Consider the following 12735-nt stretch of genomic DNA (forward strand, 5'->3'; position numbering starts at 1 on the left):
ATTATTCAAGATAAGCAGTTTATCCTGTATCACACACTCGTAAAGTCAACCACAGGAATAACACACAGCAACACTCACTGGGCCACATAGAGCGTATGGGGATAATGGGATTTTTAGCACACTGCAGCTGGCTCTCACGTGCTGGGTCGTGAACCGATTACAGGCTATAATCCTCTCCATTCAAGACGTTGTGCATGAGGAAAGCAGCAACGGAAACACAGAGGGGATCAATCATACTTGCTACTTTAACTTCGACACAGTACGGTTTCTCACGGGTCCGAAAAGAAAAGGTTGAGGGCACAATATTCTACACAATGACTCTTAATCTTGACTAATTCTCCACTAAGAAGTACATTTTCGTGCAAATGTAATGTGGAATATGTAGGCTGCTAAAAGCGCTATTATGTTTTCCCTTGCGTTTAATGTGGATCATTATGTAACAAGTAACAAGCATAGCATGCTTGCCGAGCTCCTCAACTTTGCTCTTTTTCTTTTTTTATTTTGTTTTATTGTCATACGCCCAGCAGTGTAGGAAGAAGGCCAACAGGATAATCACAGAGCCCAATCAAACCCCAACCACAAACTGTTCTGCTTGCTGTCATCTGGCAGACGGTACTACAGCATCCGGTCCCGCACCACCAAGCTCAGCGACAGCTTCATCCCTCAGGCCACAAGACTGTTAAACCCCTGAGCTCTGAGCTCATCACTTTGACACTACCTTTAAACTGTCACTTTACCCTTATATACTTCAACTTACTGTTTACACCTCTGTATATACTGTATATATTACCTCATATTATGCATATACAGTCACTATATTCCTATTACATTCTGTTTACAATCAGCTTATAAATTTGCAATACAGTCTACACAAATTTATATTACTTCATTTATATTTTAGCCCTACATTTTAACTTGCACTATATTATGTGTTAGATTCAGATCTTGGTTTTACTCTGGGGATTTTCTTTTTTAATTGATATTTATTGAGCATTGTTAGAGGCAGCCCGAAGCCTAAGATTTTTCATTGCCAATGACTCCTTTACTACAGCCCTTTATACACTGCCTGTTCAAGGTGGGAAAGTCGCATGGTTATTCTGCCTTTTCGATCTGTATAAAAGGTGCGTGTGCGAAAGGGGGAGGCTGAGTGCAATGAAATTAACAGCCTTGAATTGATATCTGTGTACAAAAGACAACCAGCAGGACAGGCAGAAAATTTGCATTTCTTTGGATAGCAAAGAAATGATCAGCCCTACTCTGCCTCTGATTGGCTTACCCTGACATTCTTACCCTAGCCCTACTCCTCTTGCCTAACCCTAACCCACCCAACCAACGAAGGCAACAAGTGCTGGCCAATCAGAGGGAGAACAAGGCAGGTCATGCCTTTGCTGTCCTAAGACACGCGCATGCTCAGACGGGATCATGTAGACTAGTGTGATGTTTTGACGATGGACATTTAAAAAGCAGCTTATAGCAGTTAGCAGCTAACTCAAAGAAGAAAAGCAGCAACTGAAAATGTCTGCAAACTGGGGAAGGGCCTTAATACCCTCCAAGCAGAGGACGAGATCAGCCACCATATAACAGGGATGATAAATGGGGCGTCGGTGGCTTAGTGGTAGAGCAGGCGCCCCATGTACAAGGCTGTTGCCGAAGCGGCCCGGGTTTGACTAAAGCCTGTGGCCCTTGGCTGCATGTCACTCCCTCTCTCTCTCCCCCTTTCACACTTGTCTGTCCTATCCATTAAAGGCTAAAAAGTCCCCCCAAAAAAATATCTTGGAAAAAAAAACAGGGATGATAAATGATTGTTATTGTCATGTTATGCTGTTTTTATTGTTTAAAAAACTGCTGATGCGTCTGCTATATGTCACACTAGAGGTAACGCTGTTGTGTTAAACATCATGCCTGTAACTTTTGCTTCCATAACACCGGCATACTATCTAAAATCACACCCTGGGAATGCATTATGCTGGCATTGTTTGCTTATTTGTAAAAACAAAAAACAAAGCCAGCTTAATGAATGGTCTTCATTATGGCTCTATTGCAGGACCCCTGTGTAAAAAGGGCTTGAAGTTGTTGCTGACATGTTAAGAAGAAAGAACTCAAACTTGTATTAGATGCATCAATCTACAGTGAAGCCAAATGTTAATTTTATCCATTTGTAGATAATGAACCCAACAACATACAAGATGTTTCATCATCTCATCTCGTCAGTCCTACAGTTCCTTAGTTTTAATTCCACACAGTTGCCATTTGGCTGTCTGAACTACTTCAGCCCCCCAGCAACCAACTACCCCTTGATGGAGGTTAAAAAAAAAAGAAAGGCGATGTGATGATGGTGAAACATTTCAACAATTGAGGCTGTGGGTGATGAGGTAAACCACCTGTTTTGACAATGGCCTTATCCTCAGTGGTAATCTGAGCTCCATCTGTAAAAAGCTGGGCCCTACCCACTGACTAACATAAGGATAGGGGTGCTGCGTGTGTGTCTGAAAAAATTAAGCACGAGCGTTTGGGGAAATCAACTACAACCTCTGATTAGGCAGCTATTAGTTATTCATGTTGAATAGAAGGCCACGGTGAAGCTAAGCACTGAGGTGCAGAGAAGCCCCACCAAGAGCAATCTTTGTTTCTCTGGATTGTAAGACATATAAAGGCAGCTCATGGGAGCAGAGGCCACAGGCTCTATTCTGCATCTGCTCACAATAGGTCATAAAATTTGCGTATTCCCTGCCACCAGCTATTGCAATTCACTCTTTCTTATTCCACAACACTCTCACGCTGTGTGTCTCAACCGCAGAAGTGACTGCGGTTGTAATGGCAAAGATAATAGACTCCATTTGCATGATACCTTTCACTGAGGGAACACTAAAGAGGTTTAGATGGTACCCCTCAGTCCCCACAGGCCTGATGCATAATATCCATTCAACAGGATGGGGGTAAAGAGAACTGAGCAGAGTCGAGCATAATAACTAAACACTAATGTGCCGATCATGAAGCCGCTGTGGGCGAGTATCAGAGCCGTTATCCAGTTGGGGAATGCCCGACGTGGGAAGGCAAACAGAGCTGGAAATGGATTGCTGTGGAGGGCGTGATCTCTCCTGCCCACATTCAACTTGTCACACACAACCTAACATTTTTGATCATCCACACTAACATACTGAGAGACAAAGGCAGCTCTATGTTAGGTGACAAGCCTGCAGGACAGAGGTTTGTGCTTCACATCCTCTCATTTCTCCACTGATGAAAGGAGTCCGTCAGGAGTGGATGGCAGTGCTTTCCCCTCTCCCCTCAGGGCTTAGTACACGTGGACCCAGGGTGAATGCACAGGCTTGAGTCAGCGCTTCATCTCTTTGTTTGTCAGTCTGCCCTCCACTACCCCCCTGCAGGCCATATGAGTGGGCCAGACAGACTTCCTGACTCAGGGATTTATTTGGGGGAACAGGGGAAAGGGCACTGGGGGTTATCCCTCACGCAGGCTGAGACAAACGCTCAGCTTTTCTTTTCTCGATCACTGGAGCTGTTTGCCATTCATGATGACAGGCACAAGTGATTCTACACTGCCTGCCACAACAGTGCCCATCACCCTGGTGCTGCAATGGGCACATCACTATCACACCATGTTATCATATCCCCGGGAAGTGACACAGAAAGAGTCGAGGGAATCCGCCACAGCAAGTGCGCAGCAAATTCTGATTATATGAAGAGCAGCATACAGAATCCAAATAAGAACTTCAGTCTATACTCCTGTGCAGCATGCAATATATAAGAGTCATGGTCTTTTCTGTAACAACATTTGACACAGTAAAGATTAGATCTGTATCTCTATATCAGAAAACAATGTTTGTTACATTGAGAATCATGGAGGATTATGAGTCACAGGGAGGATGAGAAGGCGCATGAGGGTAGTGGGATGTATCTACCTGCTGTAGATCCCCGAGGCTGCAAGGCCAGGCTGGATCCCCATCAACACCTCAGCCTTGACGGTGCCTGACAGGCCTTGGATAGATTCACACCTGGGCTTATCTACAGGCTGCAGCCCCTTCACGGCCTCAGCTGGTGCTGCCGCTGTGTCTGCCGCTGCACGGAGGCAGCCATTAGTCCCATCAGCCTGATTATGGCAGGAAAATGCCAGCTGGTGTTTTATCCAACAGTAAACAAAGACAAATACCACCGAGCAGCTCAACCATCCCAACTACCACCCACTCAATACTTCTGATGAGCCATTCGCTGCCCTGGGCATGTGTTGCTCAGATTCAACAGATTGATATGAATCAATTCTTATTTGTCAGGCTCCAGAGGTAGAGGTAGCATTAACATTTCAGCTCCACCGTGGCTGTTTCCTCAAAATGGAGCCAGCATTTCAGCTGTATGTTTTCCGCCACGCTATACATTCTGCTCACACTCTCGCTTTGGTGGAGGAATCCATCTCGCTGCAGCTTGACAACAAAACCATTACCCTCTCACCTCCAGGGAGCAGACAGTCCAACTCCAACTGCACAAAACTGCACATTCCACAGAGCGGAAAGCAGAAAGCGACACGGAAAGAAAGATAAAGACAGAGAGAGGAAAGACAATGCAGCTCAACAGGCAAAATCAAAAACTGTCACATAAACATACATTTAGCTGCACGTGTAATACAAACACGCACAACAAGAGCATCACACTTCTAAGTGAGCTCAATGTTGTCTGTGTACAACATAACTTACTTGACTCCCATGGTAGTGAATCCAATATTCCTCTCCGCAGGTACAGACCTCCTGCCTCCGATGCTGTCAGAATTCAGCATCAGCCCGAGCATGCCTTCTGAATGACAACATTTACAAGCACATTGGTCCCAGGCAGGCAGCCACCATCCTGCTCTGTATCTTTATCCCCCTGCCATGTGGGCCAGATCCACCGTGCTCAGCAGACCCCTCTGCTCCACATAATCTGTCCTGCCTATTTGTCAGTGACAAGAGATCCCTGCTGTCAATCATAGTGCAGCCAACCAAACACAGCACTGGCCTGCTTTGTCTCAGTGTGGATCAGTGGCATGAGGTAGTTACAATGGGCCCCTAATGCAAGCTACTATGAGAGGCCCTAATGCCAGATTTTGCATCTTAACTATACCATATATCGTATTAGCCCCTGGTATAGATCACCCCTGCTGTGATTAGTTAGTAGTTAGTACTGTATTTCCCCCGGCACCACATGCTGGCATCACCACTGTCTTTACAAACAGGATGGACTCAGTTGCCTAGTTTCTCATGGGAACTTCATAAACAATCAAACAATAAACTGATCGGACAATGGACTTCAGCAAGGCATCCGACATGTGTTATTCAGAACAAGAACAAGCACTCGTGACCCTGCAGTGTTTCCACTTTGCACCACGCATTGCTCATTATTGTAGAGATGCTCGTCCCTCTCCCTCTGACTAAATTATAGACCAGTGGAGTGGAGAGGGCTATTTCAACTTCCTGATTTCCAATCTCCACTTTTTAAAGAAAAAAAAAAAATCGGTCACATTTTATTCCCACAAGCTAATGACTTGTTTCTATGGTTACTCACAGCAGCCTGGGGGATGAAGGGCAGAGTGAGCGTCGCTGACACAAAGGCAGGGTCTTGCGTGTGTGCAGGAGAACAGAGGCTAAATGGCCCTGCTGCCACAATTACAGGAGGATTCCACCTGCACAATCACAGTCATTACTGCGCAAACACTCACCTGGGCAGCAGCTGCAGGGCGGCGATGGACGGCCATAAAACCACTTCCTCCTGACACTCCTCCAGGGCCGCATTCCAGCAAACAGCTGTCTGCCTGCCCCTGAAACAGCTTGCCCGTCTGCCTTTGTGCCACCTCGGAAGTCTCTGAATCTATACCAACCTGTTGTGTCTCCAAGGTCTTCTATACTCTTCTATTCATGTATCATCACAGTGAGTAAATCATAATAAGTCTCTGTAGCTTCCCTTTAAACAAACAAACAAACAAACAAGGGAGCAACAATAGACCATGGTAACTGTCTCATGCTGATATGCAGAAATGAGCACGCCGAGAAAAGTAGGCTGCAAACTGAGCAGTCGACTCTTCGCAGCAGTTTGCGCTGAGAAATCCCACGGGCCCGATGGGTAATAAACACACCGTCACAATCAGCAGGTGTTAATGGAACAGAAAGATGGGCAGAAGGATCTGCAAGGCGGCAGTTAGCCACACCGTCTAGCTCCTGCTGTGAGCTCTGCCTGGTTTCATTACACAACGCTATGTCAATACACTAATCATATGCTCTGTCACAAGGCAATCAGTGCTTAACGTGCTAGTCAGCTGAACACGTGGCTCTAAATTCATTACCCCTGCCCCCAGTAATACTCTGACACACACACACACACACGCACACACACACACATACAGATAATGATATGCACACATGCACACGCCATCCGGTCAGAGTTTGACCCTTGACTCTTCCTGTCTCCCTGCAACTGTATAGTCACTCTAATTGCCAATTGGTCATTACTGACCCCGAGGTCATCTCTTAGCATTCCGCAATTACCAGAGACAGGAAGCAGGATAAAAGAACGATTTCATAACTGGAATCTCAAAATTGCCCTGAAACACACATCCATCATGTGATCAAAGATGTTTTCTTGTTTCTAAAAAAAGAAGCGTCACAAGATAGTATTCATAGCCGCACTTCTATGGGAAAATGCTCACAGGAGCAACAGCACGGAGAGAAAAATCACATCTTTATTCATCTATATAGCCTGGCAGGTAGAAGGGTTAAAGATGCTGACATTCATAAGTACAAATGAGGGATGTATGCCCTTGAATTAATAACTACTCCCTTCAAGTTAATCATTTGCTCTCCTAAATTTATAATGCATCCATGCAAATTACATTAACAATCTGTTATCCCATAAAATATGTGTCAGGGATGTGAAGATAACAAAATGTTGCACAGACAAACCTCCGAGAATATTAACTGAAATGATTGCTCTGACTTAATAATAAAAATCTGGATTTTTTGAAGTGGGGTTGAATGAGGTAGTTATCCATAGTCAGTGTATTACATACAGTGGATGGCAGTCAGAATGTTGTGAGTTTGGAGAAGCAAACAGGCGTACTCCCACGGAAAAGGAGTAATGTACTGCTGTGGACAGGGGCAACAGGAAAACGATTTTAACAACCTAAAAAAAACAATATCAGTTGAAGTGTGTGCTACTTTTAGCATATATTCACTGCTTTACCTTGCCTTCAGAGAGCCTTCTTTGATGGGGGAGTGAACTGAAACTAAAACTTATCTATGCTCTCTTCAAAGCCAGACTCCTTTAACAAAATCTGTAATTTTACCTCGCAAAACAGAGGAGCTGCTGGTCTACCACTGCCTTGACCGGTTAGTTTGTTTGTTATTGTGTAACTCTGGTACTCTAAAGTTAGTTCAGATTTACCAAAGTCACATAATAACACAAACTAACTAGCCAACTGAGGCAGCGGTAAACCAGTTACTCCTGTTCTGTGAGGTAAAATTACTGTTTTTGTCAGTGGAGTCTGGCCATTTTACAAACAGAATAGTCACGTTTCAGTTTCACTTCCCTGTCAGAGAGAGCTGTCTGATGGCAAGTTAAAGCCTTAAAATACTGTAAATACAGCATAAACTTACCTGTTATTGATCTTTTTTACAGTGGGACTGTTTTTAGGTGGCTATCATACATTTTCCTGCTGCCCCCCTCCACAGCAGTACATTGCTTAGCTTCCATGTTAGTATTCCTGTCTGCTCTCCAAACTGGGGTGTGCTGACCGCCTACTGTAAGTAATACACTGAGTATGGATAAGCACCTCATGCAATCTCCCCTTCAAAAAAATCTGAACTATCCCTTTAACGCTTTTATTTTGAAGAAAAGTTGTTTGGCAGCACAATTGTGTAGTTCAGGGGCACCAATCCTATGGGGACGCATTACTAATTTGTGCACAGAAATTGTCAAAAACATGACTCCGACCTGCTGGTCTCTGTAGTTATAAAATCGACATTTATACTAAAGTGATTTTTAAACTCAGCAGGCATCTTATATGAAACAAATTAAATGCTTTTTTTGTAACCAGTTGAACGGTTGACTTATTTTTGCGATGAGAAATTTAACGACAAATCACTTTTGTTCACCGCGCTCTCCTGTTCTCTCAGCAGCAGACTAGCTAAAGCAGCTAGACTCTGGCTAATTGCATTCTAATTAAAATTTCATCTCTGAGTGGAACGGTGTTAGTGAATGTCAGACAAGTGTCTAAGGAGCCCTCTCCACTCCATTGGGGTAGAAACTGCTGTTTGGTTATTCTGCTCCTACATCCCAGGCTCTCAGGATTTACACATGCATCCCTCTAATTGTATCTTTTGAGAACAAAAAGGAATACTAATCAGATATGAGTTTTCAATCACGTCTAAAACATGAAGGACACAAGCATTTTAATAAAAAAAAATCCAAGCGCTACCAACAAAGGAAAATCTGTTGATTGATTCAATTTGTTTGGACTTTCAGGGATTTACATTTCAATCAGCAGTGATATACGAAAAGATGAAACAAAGACAACAAGATGATGATGATGATGATGATGATGATGATATTCCTGTTGCAGGCCACAGCTGCAGAGGGTCAGGAAAAGGGTGTGTGCTTCAAATCAAGCATCTCCACCAGCCTTTTCTGTATCTGCGGAATGTGATGCTGTTTAAAGCTGGCCCATCGTCATTGTGTTTCTCTGGGCCAAGTAAAACACCACATTCTTGGCAGCAAATTATCTTTGGGATGAAATGAAAGGTGGAACCTTTTACTGTGCTTCCACCTACACCGCCTCTCTGCCCCACTAGGACCTGCTGCAGGGGAAAAAACAAGTCCACCTCCCTCTTTTTCCCTGCACTGCCCGGCTAGACACGGCTCTCTGTGGTACTCTTTTTGAGCTCAGGTCCAAAGAAAACATGAGAACCAATAAATCAGTGTCGGGAATTAACCCTGTCTAGCAGAGGGGCCGCACCTCGCTGTTGTTCAGGACCACTGCTCTTGTGACAGGAAGTGGTACGCACAGGAAGTTGCGTATTTAGTTGAGGATCTGGAATGTCCCCGTTAGCCAAAGAAGAGGCTTCATGGTCCCACTGATATACTTGCTGACCCTGTGAAAGCTGGCAAGACAAACTCCATTTGGGGTGCTTGGAGAAAAGCTAAGCTCCACAGTGATCCCCCATGGGCTTCCTGTCACACTCCACAAGTCCCTTCACCTCCTGTGGTGCAGAGTTTCAATGGTCCTATGCATCATTCTCAGCCAGCCTCCCTTTCGCCAACATTCATTATGGCATAGCACTCCTCAGAGAGAAGAGGCAAGGAATGTATGCACTGGCCGGCCTGCCAGGGAAATCTATCACTGACAATATAGCACATTGCACCAGCCATCCACCCGCCTGGAGAGGGTGAAGTATTCTCCGGGGCAACAACAACACCAGAGCCAAGCAGTGCTGAAAAAGCCTCGCTCAGCTCTGAGAAACACGGGGAGCTAATGGTTTCACTAAGATACAAAATAACTGTCTTGCAAAGCTGCAAAATCTGAAGAGCTGTTTTAAGTCCAGGACTCAAAACAAAGAAGAAGAATAACTAAACATGACATACCTCAGGACAATACTCGGCTTTAACCTAAGCCCCTTCGTGAGACACTCCCTCTTCATATCGAATTATGTAATTCTATTATCCATTCATGGGCAGTGGTGCCTGTAACTAAAGGTTCAGTTAGTCCCCTGATGGTGCGTATCCCAAGGCAATGCTATAGTTCAACCATGACAAGAACAACATCTCCATGGAATAGGCGTCCCACATGAAGTTATGCCGTGAACCACGACCTTCGACAGACATCTGAAGGCGAGTCGGTGCATATCTCTTCTTTTTTACACCTACTCACACACAGGAGCCTGAGTGCATGCAGGTGAGTACGCACACAAGCTCGCACAAACACTAAACACTTCATTTAGCACCACATCAGCTCGATCTAATCTCCAAACATTTTGAAAGACTCAGCTGTGGTGTGATTTGACAGGACGATGGAGAAGGTGCTTACCTAATAAAGAAAGAGGCCGCTGCAGATGAGGAAGGAGAGGGGGAGGTGGATGTACTGGTGACGGGCACTGGGAGTCCTGGTTGGCTGGAGCTCCTCAGTCTACAGGGCGTCAGGGTGCTGCTACTGCTGGTGGTCATGGTGGTGACTGGGGCCTCCAAGGCTGTGACATCCCCGTCTGCTTCCCCCATCAAACCCTGAGCCTGTTGACACACAGATACAGAGATAAGACAACAACCATCACTTACAAGTTTTACTGCTACTGCCCACCTTCCTTCCACTCCATTTACTCCCCCTGTGCCACAGATGGACAGGCAGCTGCTGCAGCCGGCACCGGTTAGCGGGAGTCAGCAGTATCCACAGCAGAGAGCTCCCTACAGAACAGCAAGGATGCTACACCATTCATTGATTCTGGCAACACTCCTGAGGTTGCTCTGGCTGTAGCCTACTGTAATTAAGGAATAACCCACATTTAATTAGTAATTAAATCACAAGCGATTTACTTCACTCTGCACCCGATTATATCTATAGCTCCACGGCTAATCTGGCACTTTACTCATCAGCGACGAGGAACGTTCATCCCGCAGGGTGAGTTATACTTGGCGAGTTTAAACGGGAATAAACAACATCAAGAACAATCTGAGAAATGAGATTTGTTCCATAAATGTTTACGAGGTATCGAAACTGTGCCTGCGTGGGCACACCCTGTTCTGGAAGCTGAACAGTAAACAGAGGTGAGCTGCATCTGTTTCAGCCCTTGGGCTCTGGGAACTAATGCCAAAGATACACTGGGTACCTGTATGTCTTCATATTTGTTACATATGTGCTGCAGCAGGTCACCTATAAACAGCTATGCCTGTTGTGCCAGCACAGTAGGTTTAGAGCTAAATATAAAGACACGTGTTAACAAGATTCCTGAAAGCTTCTTTCTTCTTGTTGCACACATTTCAAAAAACATATATAAAGATTATTATTTTGACCATGCACATTAAAGTTAAAGTCTCTATGAAAAGGTTTTGAAGGAATACTTTAGCCCTAAAAAAACATTGTATAGCAGTTGCTCACCCCATAGTCGTGTCGAATTCGGGGAGTAAACTTTGTTCTTATTGCACGCCTCCATGATAAACGAAGAATCCAAAAACAGAGAAAATTTATGATGAATTGAAGTAAAAGGGGGCCACTTTCACAACCGCAAAACAATATAAAAACATCCGTTTACATACTCTCACAGAACTCATGCAGTATAATCCAAGTCTCAGTCTGGAGTCACCCAGTGATTTAAACCAGTAAAAACTGTGAATAAATCAGTTTCCAACACTGTTCGGCTTGTCGAGTAGGGGCTGCTAACCAACCCAAAAATGTAAAAATGCAAATGGCCCTATCTAGAGCAGGTGTTTGGTTTGTCTGTTCTGGGCCACGGCTAACGGCTCATTCTAAGGCAACAAAAAACACAACAATTATTTTTTTCAGGTGATAATTCACTGAAGAAAACATACTTATTATATCATATTCCATCTCTGCCAATATATCCCCCTAAATCCTGCACACTGGACCTTTAAATAGTTGTGTGAGAATCCGTAAACATATGTTTTGATATAGTTTTGCTGTTATTAAACAATGCCCCCTATGACTACAATTTATCCAGGATTTTCTTTGTTTTTGGATTCTTTGTTTTCATAAAAAAAAACTAAGTTTTCTTGCCAAATTCAATGTAACATGGGATAATTGATATAGAAAGCATCATTTGGGGGTTGGAGTATTCCTTTAACACTGACCTACAGAAGCATAGTCCAGAACAAATATATGCTGGTAATACACTAAGCCCTCTAGCCCTCTGCTTCTGTCTAAGGCTGAAGCTAAAACTGGGGTAGCTTAGTGGATATGGAGCATAAAGATTCGGCTGGAGCTCTGGAGCCTGCAGTGGTTCACTGATTGCTCATAGTCCAAGTGAAGGAGTGCAGAGAGCTAATTATACAAGCCAAAAGCCAACTCAGAGGCTACGCTTCGGCTGGAGTCACCATACTGACAAAAGGTTAATCCTCACCGCAGCCGCTAGTTTATCCTGCGACACAATGATCAATAACAGCTGACAAGAACCGGTTCTGTGGTTTTTCAGCATCGGAAATTAAATAAATAAAGGCCAAAGTTTTCCTAAAAACATTTATAACACTGACACATGAACATTGCGTAATCAGCAACGACCTTGAATGGAGCGCAACGCAGCGCTGCACCCTCACTGCCATTTGACAGGGTATGTATTATAAACACAGTTCAGGCCCTCTGCATATTTACCACCTTGGTGTTTGCCCTAGATTCATGTTTGGCAACTGAAATAACATCCTTTACAATCTTTTTTTCATAAAGTGTCTGGCCTTCTATTATCTGCCATTTGTCAACACGGGCCCGACAGCTGCACTATTTATATGCCAAGCCTGACATGTGAATGCCATACATCAGGATGTGAGGACATGCTTACATTCTGACATTCACATGAGAGGGCTGGCTATTGCTCTGCAGTGTGACGCCGCGGTTAGCCTTACACGCAGTACAATGTGTTGCTATATTAAAGCACGGTCGGGTGCATTATCTTCCCCCTGAAAAGCTTCACTGACCATTTGTCAAACAGTGGACCTGCAGTGCATGTTCATGAATTCCCTTTACCCATTCCTTCCTTTCGA

At 44.3% G+C, this 12735-nt stretch overlaps 1 protein-coding gene across 4 annotated transcripts in view; it reads right to left on the minus strand.

Annotated features, from left to right (window-relative positions):
* Positions 1-12735, minus strand: part of kif26ab (kinesin family member 26Ab) — an 82275-nt gene that overhangs the window by 29889 nt on the left and 39651 nt on the right. For 3 of the 4 annotated variants that reach the window (XM_050061704.1, XM_050061705.1, XM_050061706.1), the window contains one exon: positions 10061-10260. In XM_050061704.1, the coding sequence (XP_049917661.1) occupies positions 10061-10260 (200 nt within the window). Of the gene's footprint in view, positions 1-4706; positions 4845-10060; positions 10261-12735 lie in introns of those variants that run through there. The other variant, XM_050061708.1, reaches the window with a different exon arrangement.

The sequence above is a fragment of the Epinephelus moara genome, chromosome 14 (genome assembly GCF_006386435.1).
Source record: "Epinephelus moara isolate mb chromosome 14, YSFRI_EMoa_1.0, whole genome shotgun sequence".
Taxonomy (NCBI): Eukaryota; Metazoa; Chordata; class Actinopteri; order Perciformes; family Serranidae; genus Epinephelus; species Epinephelus moara.